The sequence below is a fragment of the Zonotrichia leucophrys genome, chromosome 10 (assembly GCF_028769735.1).
Source record: "Zonotrichia leucophrys gambelii isolate GWCS_2022_RI chromosome 10, RI_Zleu_2.0, whole genome shotgun sequence".
NCBI classification, from domain to species: domain Eukaryota; kingdom Metazoa; phylum Chordata; class Aves; order Passeriformes; family Passerellidae; genus Zonotrichia; species Zonotrichia leucophrys.
The window spans coordinates 9,758,404-9,783,511 of record NC_088180.1 but is presented as its reverse complement, the minus strand read 5'-3'; the positions used below and the strand labels follow the sequence as shown (position 1 = coordinate 9,783,511).

Below are 25,108 nucleotides of genomic sequence, written 5' to 3'. Positions count from 1 at the left end.
TCGTTATTTTTTTCATTTATTACAGCATAATTGCCACATAAACAATATGTTCTTATTGCTGAGGACCAAACTTCTTGAAAGAGAAAATAATACATTAACTAGTAAGTCAAGCCAGTCATGCATATTTCCTCATTATGCAGACAAATTCACTGGAGGATAGATACAGAAAAGTCTCAATAAAACTTGAAATATTCTTATGTACTCCAGAAATCCTACTTCTAATTCAGATGAAAATTTAGAAATAGTATAACAAAAAACAAAAACAGAAAGCGTATTCAAGTGATTTTCAGTTCTTTCCAGTAGAGCCAAAGCCACCTTCACCACGTTCTGTATCATCCAGAGTCTGAAAGACATCAATTATGATAAGCTGGTTTAGTGCCTTAACTTATTTTTATTTCTATACAAGAGATATTGTCTATCATTTACTTGTAACAAGTGCTATAATTAAGAAAGAAAACAATGTATGCAAGAGACTTTAGAATACCTTTTGTACAAGCTTAAATGCTTGTGAGACAATCATTTCTAGTATATACTGAACTGTTCCTCAAAAACTCTGAAAACTTACCAAAAAAGGAAAAAAAAGAACATCTATGCAAGTATGTACAAAGAATCAAGACTTTCATTCAGGTAGTACTGCTGCTATGCAGTTTTACCACTGAAAGCAATTTCAGCCAAGTATTTATCTGTATAATAAGCTTCCTCTTATATACAAGTATCTTAAGCTAATAATCATTGAAAAGGCAGAAATATTTTCTTTTGTCGACTTACTTCAACTTCTTCTAGCTCAGGATAATAAATGCGTTCACAGATGAGCTGGGCAATTCTATCCCCCTTTTTAACTGCAGAGAAGTTAAAATATCGTTAGTTCCTTCAAAAAAGTGAACAATGAATATAGACTTTAGACAATCTCCTTTCAAGAATATCAGAATATATAAAAGTGAAAGCACTTATTTGAAACTTATCTAAACAGAGGTTAACAGACACAGAAAAATATAGGTTAAGATAAAGTTTAGCTTGGTCCTTCTATGTTGAATGTCATCAGCTGTACCAGCCCAAGGCCTTTCCATTCATTCCTGCTGCCACACTCTGGCATCCCACGTTCATTATGTACAAGTACTGCAGAGATGGAGACACAGCTGGATGGATAATGGAGCTCCTTTTATGAACTAGACCCAGGAATTTGGGGAGAAAAAGGCAAACTGATAAAAGGAACACTGAGTTTCTCACTAAAAACCAATCAGGCTCACAGAACTTCCATAAGCAGCTTGTGATGTGAAGATGCAGGAAAGGCCACAAAAGCACTTCTTGCACCTGGGCACTGCAACTTAAAACTGACTTTTTGCAGAAAGATGGTGTAATAAAGGGAAAATCCTTTCTGTTACTCAGGTTTCCCAGGACTCTGCAGAAGGTTTTTCTCAAATACTGCTTAGGTAATTTTGTTTTTCAGAGAAAGGCAGTAACTTGATACAAAGTTGCATTTCAGTACAGCTTGTGAATCTAAAGCTTAGCTAAGTGGGGATGTTTTGGTTTGCTTCTGTGGTGGTGTGCTGGTTTTGGGGGCAGTTTTTTTGCATGCTGCTTAATTTGAGTACAATCTTTACAAGTTCCCTTGACAGGACATTATTAAATATCTATGCTTTTGTTAACTGAGAGAAGAAAAATGTTCCCAGCTAGTTCCACCTCTGCATAAACTTTTAAAGAAAAAATTAGTTTCTTGTTCCCAGTCATTTTCATGGCTGAAAATAGGCTGTGCCAGGCTTAACACCTACCTTCAAATGTCTCCTTGCCAAAGTTGAACAGTACCACACCAACATTTCCCCTGTAATCCTCATCAATAACACCAGCTGTCAGGAGAAATTTTGAGAGGTGCCCAGTTAGTAAATGTCAGTGTATGAGATAACTAGATTAGATTGAAGTTTAGATTAAAAAATGATTACAGTATCTCATAATGACAGGCTTAATACTTCTGATGCACAACTAACAATATATATGCAAATAATGAGATCTAAAAATGCTAATCAGTCTTGAAAAAGGAACTGAAAACCCCCATCACATGTCAAGAAGTGCTTTACCACTGTACTACTAATTTTAGTAGTAATACCCTATCTGAAATCAAGACAGCTGGACTAAATTCAGGCCCCATTTGTTCTGCTAACTTCAGCTCGTTCAGTGTCAAGCAGAAATCTGTTCTTAACTCTAACATTTCATTTGAGAGCTGTGATTTGCACAGATCCAAACCCTGTACCTCTGGCAAGGTAACAGAATCAGACTCTAAGGAAATGGCAGTCATACAGCTGCATTCTAGTACCAAGACTATATAACAGGCTTACTCTTCTATTTTGTATGGCTGTATTAACTGCATAGTTCAGAAGACTAGCTACATTAAAATAATGATATTCTGCTTCTTTAGAGTTTTCCTCTCAGACAGGAATGCATTTCCAGTAGAAAATATGAGTTTGGGCCTCCCTGTGGTCCTAAGTATGTATATTTGGAAGTCTAATTGCAGAAATAATTTAAATACCAAAATAAAATTATTCAAGTTCAAGACATTCCCCAGTTTATACAAAGTACTACCATTAGAGATGACTAACACCAGAAGAAACTGTAGCATGAGTGTACCTTGAAGTTTTCATGTTTTGTGAACCACAAAATGCACATTTAAGAAGTAAAACCTACTTTGTGAAGTATTTCCTTCAGCTTTTGAAAAAATTGTAGTGCCTATGATCCATAGTTCCCATGCAATCTCTTCATTAATTCCAGTGTGGAAAAAGTATTTACACAGCTCTCCTATGTAATGTTTTGGGTTAATCCAATGGCATTGCTGAACAGCTTCCTAATTAAGGTGCTAGTAACACTGGGAGTATCCCCTGAGTTTTGAAAATTCAGAAAAACAAGCAATTCTCAAGTTAATTTGCTGGTTAAAAAAACGGAGAAACCAGCATGTAAGAAGTCATTTTTAATGCCTAAGCCAAAAAGTAACTTCTATGGCAGGCACTGCCTACAGAAGTATGATACAGTTATTAGTTAAAAAAAAAATCAGTAATCTTTCTTATCATTAAGAAAGTGTTAACATAATTATGATGACCTGCCCAGGAAGCCATCATTTATTTGCACACTACAGTGTGAAACTAAGGCACTTCTGTGATCAGTACTTACCAAGTCTTAATAAAAAGAACAAAAAGCTTACCTCCAACATCTATGAAGTGCTTTGCAGCTAAACCAGAACGTGGTGCTAGAAAAGAATTTTTATTAAGTATTACAATTTATTTCTTTAAAAAGACAGTATTTACAGGTTATATAGGGTGCTTGCACAGAGTCTTGGGAATGACAATTGTTTCCAGTCTTTTTAAAATAAACATATTACAGGAATTATGTTAAGAGTTTACATATACATTAAACAGAATAACAGCTGCAACAGGCAACAAAAAAATTGCAATTTTTAAGTAATGGAAATGTATCTTTATTTGACATGTACTTGCAGAGTAGGTTTCTCCAAGGAAGGCAACTGGAGCAGACAGTCTGTCTAATCTTGGTTTATTTTTGGCGACTACCACTGGTTCAGCATCATCTCAGAACAATATTAGGTCAATCCATTTAAGTTATGAAGGAAAACAATACCTGGCAAGGAATTTCCTAAGCAGTGTTATACACAGAAAAATTATGTGTGGGGATTTCGGTTTTTACTTTACGATCTTTACAATTTTCTTTGGGCTAAGAGAAATGCATGTGTTCTTTTACATAAAAGGACATGGCAAACTCTGATCATGTTCTTCCACTGCTTTTTTACATAGAGAATTTCTACATAATTCAGATAAAGAATGCACAAAATAAACAAAATATCTTGTATATATATCTTTCTTATTCTATCACAATATGTCATCAAATTCTACAACACTGATGCTCTGGGGTTAATTTTGAAACAACCAGGGATGCATTTTCTCTATGTCCAATACCTATTAGTCTTTGTGGTTTGAATTCTGAAGCTGCATACAAATAATGAACTACTGTGGGGCCTATAAGGTTAAGCTGTATGTAGAGTACAGACATTTTTGCTGATCATCCTTTGGCCACCTGACATACACCAAACCTCAAATGTGTCTGACAACAGGTAACAGGAAAACACCACAAGATTAAGTAAATCACACAGCCACGTGGCATCCCTTTTTTGTGCTGACTAATTCTGAAAGCTTTAGGCAGAATCTAAATGTGAAGATGCTGTCCAACCTGTTCTAGAATGCCTCTGCAGCCTCTGACAGCTGTGTACTCACCCACTCGGCCATAGCAGCCAGAAGGAAGTGCTATTTGAATGTCTGTTTTCACCACAGCCTTTTCCATGGGGGGGATCACACAGTCATAGGCACTACATTAAAGGAAGAAACATTAGTTTATATAGAATATTTTTTAAAGTTTCTTTATTGTAACTTAAGGTACAAAATTACTCAGAATTATCTGTCAGGGAATTTATACCATGAAATTTAAACAACAAATATTTACAGATTTGCAAAATTGAATGCAGATCCTAAAACACAAGATGCTTCAATTCTGATGGTGTTGGTTTAAGATTCCAGAAGTGTCATTTGAACAGCCAGTTTCAAATGTTTTTTAATTAGTAAGATATAAAAAAAAATACAAATTTAAAATAACCATTAGGTGAATGTGATTGTACATTTTCTGTGCAATAGCAAAAACTTTATGAATAATACAATCTGATTAAGCAGATGAACTAGTTGTAATCAAAATTAACAATCTAGTAAGTTAACTTTTAGGCAACCATGTTTTTTTTTTCTGAGCAGTCTGACAGTTCATGATTCACACAATTCTCCTGGAAACTCTGAACTACAGAGATTTTAAGAACTGGCTGAAGCTACCCAACTGGAGGCCTAATGAAAAGCAGTGATGACAATACTTGTTATGTCTTGACCTTGACAAAGAGCTGTTTTTCAAATGATGGGAAGCACTGAAAGGTTTTCTATAAAACAGACTTTTCCCAGGTCTACAGTGCAACATTGGAACAAGAACAAAAACAAACCTGGTGAGATGAAAGGGATAAAAAGAAAAAAGGGTAAGGTGTAGTGCAGTAAATCTTCAGGAAAGTCAGAGAGGTGAAGGAAGAAAAAGGCTGGTTATTCTACGTAATACTAAAAAAGGTAAGTTAGAAGTGGCAGCAGCAAAGTTCACTCGTTCAAAACTAGTGATCACAGAAGCACTATGCAAATAACCACAAGTCTAGCTAGGGGTATTCCTGAACATAGTGAAAGCCATTGAATAAGGGCCATTGTTAATGCAAACCAAAACCTAAGTCTGTACATGAACCCACGCGGTTTCCAGCCAGGAGCATTATCAAACTGCTCCAAGACCCTTTGGCAGGCAGCAGCCCCGGAGCCAAGAGGAAAGCAGAAAAGCACAAGTGCTGGCAGGGAGGGCCCACGTGCGCTACCGTATTTTCCTTTCAAGAGGAACAACCTGGCCGATGTGAGCACCAACAGCAATTCTGGATGTTCTGTCAAGCCTGACTTTTAGCCAACGACTGCATCTGTGCCTGATGCAATCTATGCTGTAACATGGCTGGACCACAGATAACGGATCCTCCAGGGATGGGGGGAGCAGCGGAGCTAGATCAGTTCTGGCCTCCTCTCCTGCACGGCCAGCGAGACTGCCCGGGGACTCAGCTCGGCCAGAGGCCACGGTGCCCTCCCAGCAGCCGGAGCCCCGCGCCCAGGGCTCGCCGAGCGGGGCGGAGCTCCCGCCGCGGATGCCGTACCCTCACCTGTACAGATCGTAGCCCGCAGCCCGCGCGGAGCCCCTGGACGGGGCGAAGGCGTTCTCGGACAGCTTGGTGAAGCGCAGCCGTGCGGAGGCTTCTCCAGGCCCCGAGCCCTTCTGCCTCTTGCTGGGGGACGGCTGCGGCACGGCCTCGGAGGCGGGCATGGCTGAGGGAGCGGCAGAGACGCTGTCAGGGACGGCCACCCGCACGCCAAAAACCCGCCAAAACGCGGCGCGGCCCATGAGGGCGGGAGCGGGGGGGGAAACCGGCCTGTCCGCGGCCTCTCCGCGCGCGTAGCAACCCGTTTCCCCCCTCGGTAAGAATGGCCTCGCCCAGCTCCTCCCGGGCACCCCGCGCCCGCACTGAGGGTCCCGCCCCGTGTGTCAGGCGGGGCTCGCCCATCGCCCCAAACCGCGGCCACCGCGTCACGGCCGGGCGGCCCCTGAGGGGCACCGAGCGGGCCTACGGTGCGGCTGGGGAGCGTGTATCCCCCAAAGCCCCGGAGGGTTGCGGGCAGGGCAGTGTATGCTGCCCCGCAACTCCACCACCCCTCCTTACAGCGCCCGAAGGGGTGCCGGAGCCACCGGAGGCACCGGGCCAACATAGCGCTGCCGCCGCCGTGTGGGAAGCGCGCCATGGACAGCTCGCCAGGCGCTCCCCGCCGCGGTCCGCGCAGCTCATGGGGGGCGGGCGGAGGTGCCGGCGCCCCGTTCTCTCCGTGCCCGGGCTCTACCTGCCGGCGCAGCCCCTCAGGCAGCAACCCGGCCCGCGGCGCCCCTCGGAAAGCGGCGGCGGCGTTGCCGCAGGCTGGCGGGCGGACCCCGCGGGCCGCGCGGCGTTGCCGGGGGACGCGATTGCGGCTGCACGGGCGGGCGGGGCCGGGACCGGGGCAGGCGCGGGCGGTGGCGGCGGCGCCCTCAGGAGCCCCGGGGCCGTTCCCGCCCCGCACTGCCGGGAGAGGCTGAGCACAGAGGGCTGCCCCGCGGCCAGTAAACAGCCGCTGTCCTCCACAGGCACGGGGTGCTTGGGGCGGAGGGACCTCTGGAGAGCACCCAGTGTAATCCTGCTGTTAAAGCAGATCTTAGAGCACGTTGCACAGAGTAGAGGCAGAAAGAGACTCCTTCAGAAATGGTCAGGCCACGACAGAGGCGTTTGCCTTAAGGGAGGAGAACAGTTCTTGATGACGAGGTGGATGGGAAAACCTGCCAGTGCTAGGCCTGTCCTGTTCTTCTGTCTTGGAGCACAAGACTTATTTCATAGTCTACAATACACTCTGCCATCTTGCCATTCGATTTATGATGTAATTTCCCCCCTGTTTTTCCTACATTTATGTCTTTCTATCTACATATAGATATATTCTACAGGACATATGTATATCCTTAGGAATAGGGAATTTCCTGCATTCCCCCATGGCTCTCTGCTATGGGCTGAAAAGACTATCCATTGGATTCATAGTTCCAGAATTGTCCCCGGTGAGGCTAATGGAGGTATTTGGCTCTGCATAATAGCTACAGGCTTTTGGATTCTTTTTGCTGGTCCAGATTTTGTCAACTACTCTCTGTGATTTTTGTTTTAAACTCTTAAGTGTATGTGATTGTCTCCTTGCTATGTTATGTTTTCTAAATGCAGCCAGATGGCAGTGAAACCTTTACTACACATTGCAGTTCAGTTGTGAAAGGTATTTTTAAGAATGTCCCAAATTGGGCTTTCTTTTATTCCTGTTCAGTATTTTCAGTCTAAATAGTATGCACTGTTTTAAGGAGAATATATATGTAACAGACCCATGTGAAAAAGCTACTTAAAATATTTTATGGCTTCTGATGTAAGCTATCCAAAAATTGAAGTTGATAGCATTAGTATCAGATTAGTGTCTAATTGTCAATGTTTATTTATACAAGCAGGACTTTATGGAGTTTACGACTGCATCCTGCATCATAGTGTAGAAAAGGACCATTTTGATGAGTGGCCAGACTTGGGGAAGTAGGCTGGGTTCTAAACTCTGCTTGAGGTAGCCTGGAAGCCCGTGAATAATAGAGAGGAAAGGACTCAGCTGAGTCACACTTGTTTTTTCCCCAGATCTTTACAAGGGGAACTCCCCCCTAGCCTTATGCTGGAGGTCTAAAACCAAGTTTACCGTGGTTCTGGGAATGTGTTGCTTGCTTTGTAGAGTCAGTAACCCTTCCTGCATTCCTGATGGCTGATTAGTGCTGCTGTCCATTGGTTATTTCCTCCTGCCTTTGGAATACACTGCTGAGATAAACTGAAATCATTTGCCTTTTTGCCTGGACTGAGAGCAGGAGTGGAGGCTGCTTTGTTGTACACAGAAAGAAACAGAGCCTCTTTTGGGGTAATAGCCACAAAATTCTCCCCATTGAAGTTTTGGTGTTAAAATGAGGATTTTTACTAGAAGGAAACCCTGGCTTTAAAAGAGCGACTTCCCACCCCATTCTTACTTAGCACAGCTGTCTCTTTCCCAATGATGAAGGTTTGTAATTTAAAACGGCTGTTATGATGTTGTCTGTTTGTAATGAAACTCTATTTTTGATTGCATGTTTGCAGCACAGCATGGGGGTTGTGGAATTTTGCCATTGCTTTTTACTCTGTTCCAGACAACCTGAGTGAGTTTGATTTTGTTTGAAATTCCAGCCAATGGCATGATGGCACTTGTTTGTGGAGAATGTGTGCTGCAGCTCCCTGTAGTTGTTTGTTGCCATTTTCCTTGCAGGGTCAAGGCCAGTGTGAGGTGTTCCCTCAGCAGTGCTGGCCTGCACAGCTGCCAGGGGGCTCTGCCCTGGGCACCAGCATGAAGAGACGTTTGAGCAGTGGCCTGACCTCTGCTGAAGCACAACACTTGCAAACCTTGACTTTGCTCATCTGTAACTCGAGGGATGAGTCACTCATTTAGCAAAGAGCTGCAGCACAGGAGGGTTTTGTTCTGCTGCCAAGAGTTGGAGAGGTAACAAGGGAGACGGAGCAGGATCTTTGATCCACACCCACTTCCTTGATATCCAATGACACCAAACCACCAGAGGAGGAAGCTTGAGGGAGACCCCTGAAAATCAAGGTGAAAATCCTGAGGGTTACTCACAATCTGTCCCCACAGCTTTGCTGGCAGGTCAGGGACCTCTGCCTGAGGGGAGCTGACAAACAGCTAAGGGGAGTTAGATGAGTCAGTAGTTGCTAGAACAGCTTGTAGCTGTTTGCCCTGTATGTACAACTGCAGTGCAGATTCCTGTTACCTGCTGATGTCTCTGGCTTGTAAACTACTGATCAGGTGCTGAAACTGCTTTTGCCAAAATGATCTTGAAATCCCACATGGAATTAGAGAAGGAGAGAAAAAATGAGAAATGTTCAAGTTTTCTGAGGATTAGTATTGCTCAGTCAGGAAAGCTTTTGGTAGGACTTCTCAAAGATGTAATGAAAGTTACTGAGGTTTAAGACTGATGAAATTTCCTATGCTGGTGGCTGGAGCTTTGTAGTTTGTGATGATGAAGATTGAGTGGAAACTCCTTCAAGTGTGAAGCAGGATAACAAGATGCTTTTTGCAGTGTGGTTACAGTTGTTAATCCTCACAACTCAGTGCCTTTTTGGTTAGGTAGCTTTTCTACTTGCACTGTTGGATAGCTGATTTAAAAATAAAATAAAGAAACAATCCATTGAAAAAGAATCTCTGTTGTGATCTAGTGAAAAAACACTGGAAGAATACTGTTCTGGACAGCATAATCTGGACTGTGCTTTAGGGGTGATCAAGATGGGCAACTTGCCAGTGGTTGTAAGAAGATTTAAGGAAAGTGCAGTCTCTGAACTATGATGAAATGCCTTCTGTGATACCTGTTGGAGCTCCACTAACATTAGAAGGGAAAGGTAAGATTCACTGATGAGAGGAACAGTAGTGGATCATTTTAACAGGCCCTTAGGCACAAGCTTAGCTGTGCAGGATGCCTGGGCTTTTGAACAAAATTCAGAATATTCTTTGTCCTTGCTTCATAGCAATGGTATTTTCAGACTTAAATGTCCCTGGTCACCTTACCCATGCTTGCTTTTGTCGTGACTGACCAAATCCAGCCTAAATGATATAAACTTGTGGAATTGGTAGTGTGATATAAGCAAAAAATGTGCTAGACAGCATTAGAACTGTATTTTTTCCTAGAGATGTCAAACATGTAGTTTAGTTACTAACTTGATTAAAATTCAGCAGTTGTTTTATGCATAACTTACATAAAGAGTTTTGTGTAGGTCTCCAGTTTGTGGTGATTGGGAGTGGGGCTGGCCCAGCCTCATCCCCAGTGGGCACAGCTGTGAGCAGCACTGACAGCACTGACAGCACTGAGCCAGGGAGTGCCCAGGGGCACTGACCAAACACAGGAACAGAGGGCACACAGGGGCAGGGCAGCAACAGCAGCGTGAAAGGTGTGGCTAAAGAACGAGAAGGGCAGAGCTTGAAGCCCTCAGAAACTGGGTGGTGTTACTCTGTGTGTTGTGGCTGACTCAACTGCAACAGTACTGTCTCTTATGGAGTTGGAAATGAGGTAGGTGGACTTAACAAAATTTTGCCATCTAAGTTGCAATTTAAGGTAGTTCATAATTAGTATACTCTCCAAATTGGTCTAGAAACATTCAGAAATCATGGTGAGGAACAGAGTAGAAGCTGCCAGGAAAATACTTTGTTTAAATTACTTGTGAATTTGTGGAAATAACACTTTCAGGTAGTCAAGTGCTGTGCATCCTGAGTTTATCCCATTCCACTGTTGTGTAGGTATGTCTTCTAATTAGTCACTGTAGTGCAAGCAAGAAATTTTACAGAAATGTGTATGTCAGTACTTAGTTTTTGATGACCGTTTATTTAGAAAGGTATCTCTTGGGATTTATTTTTGCAATGCCCACAGCAGTGTGTTTGTGAGAGAGAAGTGTGAGTAGTTTTGAGAGTGCCATTGCTGTTTTATTTTGTGCTCATTCTCCTTTTGGACCTGCTTAGGGTCCCCCAGCACATTTGGGTCCGTGTTCCCTGCAGGTTGAGAATTACAGTACTTGGGACTGTTTAAGAAACAATCCCCAGTCATGTGCATTATTAAAGGGCTTAACAGAGGTGTAGAATTCCTCCAGGTCCTTGTGTGATAAGAAACCCACAAAGCCTAAGTGGAGCCTCCCTAAAAGCCTGGCTTTGGCTGGGTGCCATTCAGATGTGTCTGTGTGAGGTGGGGAGGATGGTGACCACTACAATTCCACAAGGAGCTGGCACCTGGAACAGCTCCAGTATCACTGCTGACATCTCTGTGAGGGATGAGAATAATCTCCTTGTTTTGCATGTGCAGAATGGGAGCTTTGGCTCAGAGTTGTGCAGGAAGGCTGGTATATGGAGGAAACTTCTGTGTAATGCAGTTAGGTTGTGAAATGATCCTTCAGCCTGATTGGAAATGTGTGAGAGGCAAAGGAAGAACATTATGAGAAAATATCAATATTTAATATCCTGCCTTTACTAGATAGAGAAAATAAAGCATGGATTACTGGGCTACATTACCATGTTCTGCTGAATTGCTGCTGTTGCACTCAGAAAAAATATGAATATTAAATATTTGTCATTTTTGGAGATGGAGTGCTAAATCCACTACAAGTCAAATTCTAATAATTCAAGCAAGATGGAAGCTGAGGCCTGCTTTAAAATATACAATTAGTGAAATCCAGGGTTCCCTGGCTTTCATGATGGTTTAATGTTGGTTGATCTCTGCAAAGGAGTTGCAGGACTATAGAAAATAAATAAATAAATGTTCCTTGATGGTCTTTAATTTAAATAGTGCTTACCCATAGGATATAGCTTTACCCATTAAAAAGAGAAGCTGCTTTTCTTGACAGCTGAAATTATAAAGTACCATAACATTGCAGAGTAGAAAATAGAAAAATTACACAACTTAATGAATTGCCTTTATTTGAAGTTTGTGTGTAATTAATATTATTTAGAAAGTCAAAAAAGAGAGAAATCTTTTATATAAATCAAAAGTAAGGCATTCAACTCAGCTAATGAGTTTTTGTTTTCTAATCACATAAATCACTGTACATATTATCCCAATGTATAATATCAGATTGTATTAACCCTAACATTCATAGCAAAAATTGTCAGAATATTTAGTGTTTTACTAATTTTCTGGTGAAATTTACTTACAATATTTATTTATTTCAATCACATATTCTATTGCATGTCAGGGCTTGAAAATGCATTATCAAGTCTTGTAATAAAGTCCATGTTTTTATGCATTTAATTTTTTGTGACTAAATTAGAAGTGTTTAATTCATTTAAATTAGCAGAACATTTTAGGTAAAAGCACCTGCTGTAGGCAGATCCTAATTTGGCAATATTACAATCAGAAATCATTGCATATATTCTACTTGCATTCTATCAGTTCATGGCTTCCACCTGATGGATGCCATACAGGTTTTTGTCTCACAAGTTGGTGCATTTCATTTGAATCCTACTGTGTGCCTGTCAGCAGCTATGATAGTGCAGTTTGAAAAAATTTAGAGATTTAATCCTTTCAATTTTATCACAGTTAGGTTTTGCTTTCTATGATAAATATCAAAGACTTTTTCAATACTTTATAAAATCAGAAGAATTTCTTCTTTGTGTGCTCAAAATATTTGCTGTCTCATGTGACATATAGGTAGATTTTCCATCTTTTGCCTGTACTGGAGTGTAGCACCAGCAGGGACCATTTACATTTTTTTTTCTAATTCTTTGCTTTGGATTTATGAAAAAAAACCTTTCAATTATGAAAATTTTAGATTTCTATTAAATGAGTGTGTCTTTGATGAACCATTGCCATTAAAAATGTAGCTGTTGGAATCAAGCAAGGCATGTTCCAGGCACTGCTGTTTTTCTAAGAATAGAAAGTCAGTACATTTTTGTGGTTGCCTCTGACCATTAAGACTGGAGGAAGGTTCTTGGAGAGAATTTCTAGCCAAGCCATGTACAGGTAATCAGACACTGCTCCTTTTCTTGCCACAGGGAGGCTCCTGTTTGGGCAGAGAGAAAAATAAAATTATAATTATGAAGGCAGGGGTAGCCCAGGCTTCTCATTAAATACTAAGCAGAAAACATCACTGTTCATATACAACTCTGATAGAATTACTCTAAAAGATTGCAAATTAAGGCCTTAGGATGTGAAAACAAACCCTTGCTCACCTGATTGTACTGGATATTAACTGCTTTTGATTGTAGCCTTAAACTGGTAAAGACTATTTTGGGGGTTATAAAACTCACAAATAGTATGATTTTTTAAAAAGGATAAAAATGCAACACATGCACAGTTTTGCAGTCCATCAGTCAGTTTTCTAATCTGCACTTACTGTGAGATGGGAGTTTTAAAATATGGTCAATTTGTGGTAAGCACTATATGACCACCCCATTTTTGAGACTGAATTAATAGAACTGTAGAGGTTTATCTGTGCATCACAAGTGCAAGCTAATTTATTGAAGCTGTGCACAACAAATGTGTCTGTAAATAAAAATTGATTCTGCAAAGGGCCTTTTTGGGTAATTTTATTGGTGGCCTCCTTTCCTTTATACAATTGCTTCATCACCAGGAAGGATTCATATTCAGTGCAGTCCCAGAGAAGCATCAGTCCAGATGCAAGTCCTCCAGAAGGTACTCAAAAGATCACTTTTGTGCTCAGTGAATTGACACAAGGGTTTCTGTAGCTGCAGTCCAGAATCCCATTCCACATTATTCTTAGGATCACAAGTGTTGCAACTCACAGGACAATGAGGTTGGCTGCTCTCGAGTGCTCCTGTAAGAGCTCGTTCAGACGGACTTGGCGGTAACTCTGGTTAAACACACCAGGAAAAGAAAAACATCAGTCAGGTCAGTGATCCTCAGCTCTGGTGCCTTTGGGACTTGTGCACTCCCCCTTGCCTGCAAGATTTTCTGCTGCTGCTTTGGCAGCACTGGAAGCCAGGTCTGCTCTGGGGTCCACAGTCTCAGCCATGGCAGAATATGAGGCTCAGCCACACTTTTTGATTGGTGTAGTTATATTAGGGCCACTCTAATGGTTCACCCCTGGGGATAGGGATTAATTTTGTACTGAACTTACTTTATGAGCTCAAGCCCTCCATATTTTTATGGCTTAACCACAAGTCACAGGGAATAAGAGACCAGGGCAGGTTTATGTAAGATAGATGTATCTTAACTGATTTTGTAAATTATTTTCTCTTTCCCTGGAGAAAGTAAAAAGCAGATTTTTCTCCATTCAGATCTTAAATTTTCCTTCTATACAGAAATGTCACTGTTCTTGTACATACTATATAGGTAAGAACCCTCATAATGTAGCCAGCTGTTACCTCATGAGAATCATCCTATAACATCACCCTTTATCTGTGCTGCCAGGTTTTTATCTGTTAAATTGTAAAGGTGTTCTAATGTCCTCTGTACAATTCCTAGAATTGCCCTACTTCTGAAGTTAAGAGGCATGTCTTTCCAGATGTGTAAGCTAAACTTTTTGTTGCTGTTCTTGTTTTACAGAGTAATTTGGTATTTTAATATTGCTGACTCTCTTCAACTTTTGACGAAATTTTCTGGTTCCTTAATTAGTGACCTAGACCAGGACCAAGCTTGATCACATATTTTCTTCCTGTTGTATCCTCATTAGTTCTGCATGTGAGTGTCTGTGATTATATTCCTGTTATCTTTTATACTGAGGTGTTTTAAGGGCTCTGACTCCCACTTTTTGATAATTTAAGGGGAGAATAATTCTGAGGTTTTTTGCCCATAGCTGACTATATAACCTTATGCTGATTATCAGCTCCATGAGCAGTCAGTCTGCTTCCCAGCTGCTGCAGTCAGTAGTGTAGTGTGCTATCTTAAATCATCATTGATTTCTGCTTATGCTAATATGCCAGGCTGTGACTTCTGGCAGCTCTGAGCTCAGAGTTGCAATCCTTGCTCTGTTGAGGAAGTTACCAGCATCATAAAGTAGAGATAACTAAACTCCCAGTGTACTCAGGTTAATTCCACAGGAACCATAACTAAAATTGCTGGATTAATTCTCTGTGAGTTACAGGAGAATTTGTCTCTTAAGGGTGAAGGAGTTTGCATCCTTTTGTCACTGGCCTGATGAATCCTGGTGGTTCATTGGTAAAAAGGTATTTTTCTAACAAATGTAAAGAGCAGGCCAGGCTGTAATTCACCCAGTGGATCAGCCAGCATTGGCCTTGAAGTTCCTCTGCACTGCAGGAAAACTTCTGCACCGTAGACTGGTTTAGTCTTCACTCTGCCATTGAGGTAAGAATTCATGCTCAACCCTGCCTTTGGAGAAGTTTCTAGCTTAGTTGAAGTGTCTGGATTCAGTTCCAAATGGCCCAAAGTGGTGAATGTTTGGAACTGCACCCTTTAAGAGATTCAAGCTCCAAAACAGTGGAGCCATTTAAAAAACCTCAGCAGACCCAATTAGCTCAGGCTCAGTGCAGTAACTGTGTGGCTTCTGGTTCAGAGGTGGTTTTCATCTGGCTGGCTTTGATGTGGGCAGAGCTTCTCACCAGCCTGGAAAATACTGTGTAAACATGCCAAGGTCTGAGAGAGCTCAATAATGCAATCATAACACACCTCTGCAGTGTTTACAATGTAAATCCAATCTGTAAATATCAAATACAGGTTTGTACATGTCGTGTTTTTAATGCCATATCTGCTGTTTCACTTTTTCTTACTAATCGCTTCAGACATCTGGAGGGTAAGAGAAGGCAGACATGTAAAAAAGTAGGTGAGGCTTTACCTTCTCCTTGAATGCTTCCAGCTCTGCATCTGTAATTTTCCATGGAGTCTCTCGCTTTAATTTCTCAGCAGTTGGCATATCTTTGCAGCTTTCATGGAGGCGATATGGTTCAATCATCTCTTCAAAGAATTTCCAGCTGAAACAGGGATTACAAAGGAGGCCTTGCTGCAGGGTATGAACTCACTAACTTATTTCACAGTCACTGTGGATGAGGGGCCTCACTGATAATAATTATGGCTGAAAAACATGCAAAATCTTTAACTGTTCTCTGCTACATTGTGCCCCAAGTTATAGCTGTGCCACTTCTGTATGTTTGGGTTATTTGAGAATAATTAAAAGGTTATTTGAGGATAATTAAACACTGCATTTAGCAGAGAATTTTCTGCGTTGTCCTGGTTCTAGCAAAAATACTGAAATGAGTTTTACAGTAACTGCAAACTGCAGAATGTTGGTTGCTAACATTAACAATGAATGTGGTCTTCTCATGAATACTGAACATTTTATTATTGTTTCAGCACTAGCTGGACCAATCATTCACCTCACTGATGTGGCTTTAATGCAATGGATAAACAGGTGATACAAACTGCCTGTTACAAGGGCTGAAGGAAGCACTGTAGGGTTTTTTGCTATATGTGGACTTGGAATTGTGTTCAGATTTTCTCTCTAAATTTCAAGTTGTTTCTTGAACTTTTGAATGGTTTCATCTGGAGAACCTTATTGTCCTTCAGTACTTCCTTGCTTGCCCATTGTTGAAAATTCACAGAGACCTCGGGGAGTTTTTTGTATGGGTGTGAGTCTGAGTATTTCTCTGAGCACTTGGTGCTGACAGGCCTTGTTGTGAAGTGGCAGACTGGGCACAGGCTGGCCTTGGCTGTATGGCCAGGAAGCCCAGAGGTGGGTTAAAGGCTGTGAAATGCAATATTTAGTGTTGCTATTGCTAAGCTGTCATTGTTTGTCAACATCCTCACTGTCTGTTTCAGTATGTAAAATAGTGATAATCCTCTTATTATTCATTAAATAGATGGGGTGCCAGCTGGAAGAGAGATACAATGGTCTGCCTAGCAAGTGTCTGGCATAGAGCTCACTTGTTCAGTTCAGACAGTGCTGATGCAGCAAATGTGTGTGGCTTTTTATGTTAATGCCAGATATTAATTCTTTTTGATAGCTTTTATTTATGTAAAATCACTGCATTGTACTGGAGGAAAAACAAGATTTGTATTGCACAGTTCTTTATATGATTAAAAGATTTTACTTGAGAGATCAGGAGAGCACTGAAAGGGGACTTTAGGTATCTAGTTATAAAACCTTTTATATTCTTTAGTTGCATTTCTTCAGTCAAGTCTCCAATGGTCTATAGAAACTCTTTCCTTTTTCCTGCTCTTGATACTTAGAAAATGATTACAATGAAGTGACAGTGTTTTTTGTGTTGTGCTTTGTTGGTTTTTTTTTCCTTTTAATTTTCAACATAAAAGAAATAAACTCTAGATAAAGGCTGGCTGCTAAATAGTGGGTTTGGTAATGCTTCTTACCTTTCTTTGTTGGGCTTTATATTGATATCACAAATGATATTAATATCAGCAAATTTTATTCTGAATTTGCTTAGGAGTGAAGCCATCCTGAAAACAAAAGAGAGAATGTTTTATCACTGTACTTTGGAGTGCCTTATATCAAAGAACACTTGTAAATGAGTTAGACAACTGCATTTTATATTTTTGACTATATGACAAATTACTTTAAATGCTTTAGTGTTTCAATTTCTAATTGCGGAACTGGATTAATGTGATTGCTGTAGCATATTTCATTTAACTGATGATTGATGAAAATCACAAAATAAAAAGAAACTAATAGCAAACGGGGGGGGGATGGTTTACATTTTGGGAAAACAATGGTACTTTAAGTATTCCCAAAGGCTTGAGTTACAAAGAAGGAATATTCTATATACAGTAGGTCAGAATTCTCCAATACTTACAGGAGGCTTCTGTTACTCTGTTACTGTCAGAATGCTGTGCATGGGCCTTTACAGTACTGGTAGTGCATGTGTTGGTCAAAATTTGATCCAGAAGGTCCAATACTTAAAGAATCTTCTTTTTTTTGGAATTTATGAATTTATATTGAGCTACTCGCATGGTGTCTTTACACATGTTCATTAAAAAATAATTTGCTTTTCTGCCTTTCCTTGGCAGAAGGAATAGCTGATAGGTTTTTGTGTGTTTGTGTTGAGGATAGAGAGGTTTAATTAGGTCAGTTTTGGCCTTGTTTGAACCGTGGTTGGGATCTTGTGGTTCTTCCCCACACCTCCTTCTCCCACCTCCTTTTTTGTTTCTATTTCTGGTAGAATATCTAGCTTTGGATTTTGAAAAGGTCAGAGAGTTCCTAGGAGCAAACCACGGTAGAAATACATATTTGTTTATGACCTGAGAGTTTACTCTTTCTTGTAATGTGTTTATATAAAAAGAACATACAGCTTGTATAAATCTTGATGTCCCTGGTGGCAATCCCTGTTTTGAACACGTTAAAGAGCAAAATCTCAACTTCTGTGAAAAGGTTTTAATATTTGGGCAATTACATGTTAGTAAAATTCTGAATTCAAAAAACATGGCTGAAATTGTACTTGGATGATTTAGTATGAGCTCTACCTAGGGAAGGGAGGAATCAGCCAGCCCAGATTTGTCTCTGTGAAGGCTTTTGCTTGTGGCAGGTAGGCATGTCCTGAGGAAGGCTGCTGTTTAGGTAGCTATACACACATACTGTTTTCTTGGGGACAAGCTGGGCCTTTGTCAGCTGTCCTGATCATGCTGGTTACTCTGGCCTTTGTGGGACAAGCAGGGTATGCAGGTGTCAGAGCTGCCTCTGTGGAAACTGTTGTGTTTTTACAAATCCCATTTGGTGCCACAACTTCCTACTTCCAGCAAAATCAGGTGACATGGGGGTTCAGGAGCCTGCTTGCAGTTCTGAGCAGCCAAGACTGGGCAGACTCTGGACAGGGGGCAGAGAACACTTCCCAGTGGGTCCTTGAACAGCTCTAGGGCTTTTTTAACCCAATTACGAGGATAGTTTGTGCAAACACTTGTGAATGTCTTCTGCAGAGGTACATTAATTTTAGGGGACTGTTTAAAACTGAGGGAACCAGAGTGAGTAAATTTGGTCTATGTGTTCCCTTTTGCTTTAGGGGAACATCCTGTGGCAGCTGCCTTTCCAAGGCACTGTGTTGTAATCCTGGTGAAGCTGCTCATTCTGACTCCTGTCCTTGTACCCCTCTCTCTTGTTTGTCACTGAAGTTTTGGCTGGAGATGTTTTTAACTTCCTACATGGTGCTTTTGCTCTTTGTTAAGCAGTCACTGACTTTCATCCCAAACTGAGCTGCTTCCAGTGGTGCTGAAATGGCTGTGCTGTAACGTGTGAAGTGCTTAGGAAGGAAAGGTCCTGCATGCAGTAGTGATAAAAATAAATTTGTATTGATACCTTTCATTTGCTCAAAGGCAAATGATTATGAAATGATGATTATGAAATTTAGACTTTCTTTAAAACACTGAGTAAAATCAACTTGGCCTTAAAGTTGATTAACTTGCTCTTTAACTTCTATCCATTTTACCACAGTAAATCACATTTATGTGAGTTATCTGTCTATGCTATTTGCACGTGAGAGCTTCATGTGCAATTTTACTTCCTGTTACCTGGACAATCTCATGTAAATCCCATAAGAGTAATCATATTCTCATTACAGAGTGCAGACTGCTCTTCTCAGAGAAGGGAATATGAACTATTAATGGGAAACAGTGCTGGATGTGAGTTTCCTTTGGTAATCACCATTTGCAGAGCTTTAAGGGCCATGCCATAAGCTTAACACCTTTCAATCAAGTACTTTTTTTTTTTTTTCATGATGCCCACAGTATAACAAACCAGTTGTGCTGAAAATTTCTCACCTTCCTGCTGTATATGCATTATATTCAGCATCAATTCTAATTCTTTAAACAAGTGAGACAAATAAAGTTATATTTACACTAGTTTTTCCTCTTCAATCCTATTGACTTTTCCCCCAGTGAAGATCCTTAATTTACAATTCTTCCACTTCTTCCTGATAGTTAGAATGTAAGGAATCAGGATTGTTAGACCTGGAAGAACACAGAAAATTGGAGGAATGTCAAATTAGTGCATTGTATGGTAAAAATTCTATCTTTCACTTAAGCAGTGTTGGATATAATTTAATTTTAAAACATTTAATCCTGACAGAAAATGGATTATGTTAGCTTAATAAAAAGCAGTTTTATGCAACTTCCCAAGTCTGGTTTTTATATTTAGTAACAGAGGAATGTCTCTCCCTGTGATTCTTACTCAAATTCCTTACCTCCATCATCGAACAGCCACCAAATGTCAATTGTACCTTTTCCTTGCTTCTTTTTAAATTGAGTGCTGGCTTCTAGCAGCCTCTGATTGAATTCACCCACATGCATTGACTGTATGGTGTTAATGGTGCTCTCTGTAATGAGAAAGAAAAAAATGTGGAAGGATGTCTGATAAGTGAGGCAATAAGTAGCTTTAGGGAGCCAAATGGAGGGAAAGCTTCAGGAAAATGAACTGTTTCTGACATAATTTCTATCCTTTAAATCTGAAAAAAAGGTACAGAGTAGATGCTTTGGACTTTTAATTTTCTCATAGACACAGAAACCAAAGCTTGTGTAACACATTGTCACTAGATGATAACATTTGAAAGAGGTTACCTAATAATTTGTTCTGTCTCTTTTTAGTTAATGTGAAATTCACTGGGGCCTTAAAAAGCCACTGGGAAATACCTGATAGATTTTAGAAGTAAATGTGTCATTTTGCATCATTTACAAGCTCAGCTGTGTTGTAAAATCCAGAGCTCCCTGAAAGGCACAGGCAGAGTGGATGCAGTGAGCTGATGGGGTGCAGGGCTGGTATGGGGAAGCTGGAAGTTGGAGAGCACAAGCACACATGGCTGTTTCCCTATGCTGACATGGTCACTGATCACTGGAAACAAATTTTGGTTCTTGCTGTTTGCTTGGCTGGCTTGAAAAGATGCAGTCCTGACTCTGTACTAACAAAACCTTCTCTCATTCCACCTTTTGAGGCCTCTGGCTTTATTACTGCTTCTCTTTCAATGATTTCAAAGAGATGGTGTCAGAGCAGTATTCTAAGTGGAACAAACAGGCTTCTTTAGAGGTTTTACTCTGATCTGCAGGGTTCTGAAAATGCTTTGTTTGGGTTTTCCTGTGCTTCTGGACTGTGTACAGGATAGTTCCAAAGCAGTTATTGGCTTTCCTCTACAGTTCTAGCATCTCTGCTGGGAGATGGAACAACTCTGGGGAGTATAAACATAAAAACAAAACAGAGAGGTGGGGCTACTTATTAACACGATCTATCTAATACAGAGAGCCAAAATTTTTAATATGTATTTACTTTATGCATTTCTCAACAAAATCAAAAAGGAAGCTGAAACAGGGGCATGCAGTCTTGGAATTGTCATAAAAATATGTTCTACTGAAACAAAATCAACTGAAGCCTGCCAGCTGAAGAATAATGGCATTTTATGTTCCCAGTTTGTAGCTCTTCCTGGCACCTGTGGGAGTTGCATGCACAGCCAGATGTAATTGTCTCTGCAGGTGCAAACTCTCAAAATACATGTCTGTGTACAAGCATGGCTTCAGGTGGGTCATTATCATTACAGCCTAGCAGTTGTGAAATGAGACCTTAAATTGGGTCTGTATCATTTCACTAGATCTGAAATGTATAATTGACTTCATCACCTACACATCAATGTGTTAGTTATTTGACAGTGTGCTGTGTATGTACTTTCAGTACTTTTTACCACCTTCACTTGTGCATTCTTATGAAATTATGCTTAGACTATAGAGCAGTGCTATTTTTACCTGTTTTTCAGCTGTGTACTAAGGTTGTGTGTGTATATTAAGTAAGAATGCTTGTTCCCTGCATACTGTGCATATGTTCCTATTTTCTTTAGAGAGGAGGGGAAAAAGCTTAAAAGCTTTTTTTCTGTTTAAAAGCTTAAAACGCCCTATTAAAAAGACAAAAACAACCCCAAAACCCCCTCAACCAACTTGTTCTGAATTCCTCAAACTTTAATAACCATGATCTGTTTTTGTCAAGTAGCAGTGAAGATAAGCTGAGCTGAGAAGTTTATCTAGCAAGTGAGGGGGAGTGGTTGTGCTGCAGACAGCGTGTCCTGCGAGCACAGGATGTCCCCATGTTGTGTTATAAGGTTTGGCCACCACAGTTTGCACAAGAGAGGTTCTGTTCCAGGGGCTTCTCTGTGGCTCAGGAGGTTTTGGCTTGGAGAAAATTCCAGTTTTCATGTTGGTAAAAGTGTAATGCATTGAAGGGTTGGAGATAAGTTGTCATTTTGGAACTTACCCTTTGTTTCGTGTTTTGAGATATTCAATGTGCTAGCTTTTTTGAAGAATCCACAGATACCCCTTTTTCCTTCTTCAAAGTCATTTTCTTTAATGGTGGCCTCGAGTGCCAATCTCTCCTGCTCCAGCTTCTCTAATTCCTCTGTATATTAGAAAAAGTAAGAGAACTGGTAAGACATTGCTGTCTTTTAAATTAAATCCCTTACTGAGCTAATGGTGATGATATGATTGCTGTTGTGGTAGTTTGTAGACAATGTCAAGCTCATGGTATGAAAATTTCTGTTAAAATGCTTTTTCTTTGCCAACAAGTAGGGAGAAGTAAGCAAAATTCACCTCTGGAAGCCCTAGCTTGGGATGCCTGTGCCTACAGCACTGTGGTGTGCCAGCTGCTCTCAGGTTGTTTCTTCCAAATTCAATTCAGTATTATGACATTTTATAGTTACATGAGATATTATTTATTGTGTTATGTTTGTGGATGTTTAGTTGGTTTCTTTAGCCAAGAATTTGAAAAGACATAAGGAAAGCTGTTTTCCTACACTGAGGAAGCTGAGGTATTTAGTTCTAGCCTGTGGGTCTCTTTTCTTAGAACAAAGTCTCATGGTTTGTACTTTGAGATTCTCAGAAATACATAAGGATCCTGAATATGCAATCATTCTCCATGCAGAAATATTTTTCATGGGTTTTTTTAAAGCATTAGTTGCAAAGATGTAAGATTTAGCCAATCAGTTCTATAAACTTAGTAATATAAAAGAACAATTTGATCTTAGCATTATTATGCTTTTGCTGAGAAAAAGGTACTATGTGCTATTGTGGAATATATTATGGTGAGGCACTCATGATTCAAATTTGCCTGCAGAAAACTTTTTCATAAGGAAATCTTCTATTTGAGTAATAAATTAACTAAATATGAGGTCAGTTAATTTAAGACATTGTGTTAAAAAAGTAGAATAAACCCTTGCTAGCTAGTCATTATTAGCTCTGTTAGCACTCTCAGCTGCCAACAGAAACATTATACTTTCTTTTAGTTTTTAACCAATGACAGTCTCATACTTCTGATTATTAGACACAGTGATAGCCACAGACTTAATGGCTACTCAAAACTAAAATTTCAGTTTTTCTATTGAACAGAATGCTGTACCAAGTATAAGAGAACACAATGACAATTCTTTTCCACTACAATGATTCTGTATCTGCTTCAAAACATTTCATTGTATTTGAGGCTCCCCCCCTTGATTCTTTCTTACTCCTTGTGTCACAACACTTGGATAACATTTGCTCATTTGTTAGATTGCAGAGTTGTTCTCACTGTGTTTTTACAGGTGTTCCCATGACTGTACATTTTGAGCCCTCAGTTTCTGACTCGCAGCAGGCACAGATAGGCAGATGCCTCTCAGAAATCACCGCGGGTGAAGAAAAGGTTGATTATTTTGGAATATTTTCTGCGTCTCTGCAGTTTTTCCCCGTGGGTCTCCAAGCACATCGAGCTGCCGGTGTGACGGAGTGTTCACGTACCCTTGTTCCTTAAAGGAGTCTCTGGCGCTTTTCCCTCTGCGCTGATTTGCTCCTTCCCGCGGTGCCGCGATGGCGGCGGGCGGGCGGCAGGCGGCAGCAGAGAGCCGCGGGCCCGGCTGTGCTGCCCCGGGAGCTCCGGGCCCGGCCCGGCCTGGCCCAGCCTGGCTGCTCCGGGCAAACAGGGCCGGGGGGAGAGCGACCCTGCCGGAAACCTGGGGAACCATTCCGCCTTGGGCACACCAAGGCATGTCTCCTGAAATGGTGGTGGCATGGCGGAAGGGTTGCCCTTGCCCCCTAGAATATGCGCTGCTAAGCTAAGGAAGAATGAATGGAAAGGGGGGAGAGAGAACTGATGATTCCCTGCGGATTTCAGATTTTTGTAGGGGTGGGAGCTCTGTGAGACTCAGAGTTGCACAGAGGTGGTACCAAAAGTGCAGCTTCCCATTTCCTGTCTGTCCCAGAGCTATCAGGTAGGCAGAGAGAGCAGTTGTGCCATGAGCAGGAAGGAAATCTGTAGCAGGGTAACCGGTTGCTGTGGCACAATATGATTTTATTGCTTTAGCCTGTGCCTGTGCTGCAACTGCTTTGGGAGTTGAGTTCTCTGGTGTGCAGAGCCCCTTAATGTGTGAGGCTTGGACTCCTTCTGTCACTGCTAGTGATCAGCAGGAATTTCAGACAGGATTTAAACTGCACAAGCAAGGATGAACTATAGAAGTTGTGAGTGTAGGAACTATTCTAGAAAGCAGATGGTGACTCTTCTGAGTGTCAGAGTCCTTATGCTGTGCATCTAACCAGCAGAGATACTCAGCTGTCAAGTCACCACATACCTTGAACCTGAAGGACCTGAGATATATCAAATCCTTGGCTAATTCTGATGATAATTACACCGAGCTCAAAATCAAAGGCATCACTGGAAAGAAAGAAAAGGAAGAGAAAACATGGTTTTACATCATGCATGTTGATGAGGAAAGCTGTTTTGGAAAGATCAGTGAAAGTGTTCACAGAGAGGACAGACTAGGTAAAATTGCAGAAGGAATTGTCCCAGATAAATTTATAGTAGTCCTCTCCCCTCATTTAAAAAAAGGTTTGACTGGGCATGGGAACACATCAGCTATTCCTGAAATGGGTCTTTCAGACTGCACTTTTTTAGGAATTAGGTTGCTACAGGGTAATTTTTTTCTCCCTTCTCTGAGGAAATAACAAAGCTGAGGTAGGTTTTGATGCTCTGTAACTTGCTTCAGCTTTACAAGTGAATTTTGAGCAAGCATCTATGAGAAGCCTGTTCTAAAATGACTGTTTCCTAGCTAAATCCCAACCCACAGAGCTGCTGAGCCTTAGGCACACATGAGATTTGAAGCAAAGCTCTTCCTCTGTCTCTTAGGCTTAAAAGAAGAATTCCATGATGTTCTCTTATTCCCTTAGTATGAACATTAGCATTGTTTTTCTCTGAGCCCCTGGCCACTAAAAATGGGAAAATACAGTTCTGCAAAAGCACTGCTGGCAGCAGTGCAGCTTCTTCAGCATTGTCAAGCCACATCAGCTCTGATGGTGCCAGGTGTTTGCAAAGCAAATCCTACAAGGTGTGGGGAACCCATGAATCTTTTTTGATGGGCAATAACTTCAGCCACAGAGCTAGGTCTGTACCTGTGTCCTTGCATTGTTCCTACACATGAAATTCTCTATGGAA

General features: G+C 41.0%; 2 protein-coding genes across 4 annotated transcripts in view; both read right to left on the bottom strand.

The window, feature by feature from the left end:
- On the bottom strand, positions 1–6,625 carry DUT (deoxyuridine triphosphatase). 2 transcript variants are annotated; one of them, XM_064722354.1, is made up of 7 exons: positions 6,498–6,625; positions 5,768–5,930; positions 4,269–4,360; positions 3,188–3,232; positions 1,770–1,844; positions 769–839; positions 1–343 (listed from the first exon to the last, which is right to left on the bottom strand). In XM_064722354.1, the coding sequence occupies exons 2-7, from the start codon at positions 5,926–5,928 to the stop codon at positions 287–289; spliced, it is 501 nt and encodes a 166-aa protein (XP_064578424.1). In that variant the 5' UTR covers positions 5,929–5,930; positions 6,498–6,625; the 3' UTR covers positions 1–286. The 2 variants fall into 2 exon arrangements, with proteins under 2 accessions (XP_064578424.1, XP_064578423.1); XM_064722353.1 differs by lacking the exon at positions 6,498–6,625 and adding an exon at positions 6,323–6,489.
- A 6,008-nt stretch (positions 6,626–12,633) lies between these two features.
- SLC12A1 (solute carrier family 12 member 1) overlaps positions 12,634–25,108 on the bottom strand; it is a 41,521-nt gene continuing 29,046 nt past the window's right edge. For both annotated transcript variants that reach the window (XM_064721936.1, XM_064721935.1), the window contains exons 19-26: positions 24,249–24,331; positions 21,911–22,051; positions 19,866–19,997; positions 19,521–19,632; positions 17,050–17,136; positions 15,521–15,656; positions 13,512–13,579; positions 12,634–12,769 (exon numbers count right to left, since the gene is read on the bottom strand). In XM_064721936.1, the coding sequence (XP_064578006.1) occupies positions 12,634–12,769; positions 13,512–13,579; positions 15,521–15,656; positions 17,050–17,136; positions 19,521–19,632; positions 19,866–19,997; positions 21,911–22,051; positions 24,249–24,331 (895 nt within the window). The remainder of the gene's footprint in view (positions 12,770–13,511; positions 13,580–15,520; positions 15,657–17,049; positions 17,137–19,520; positions 19,633–19,865; positions 19,998–21,910; positions 22,052–24,248; positions 24,332–25,108) is intronic.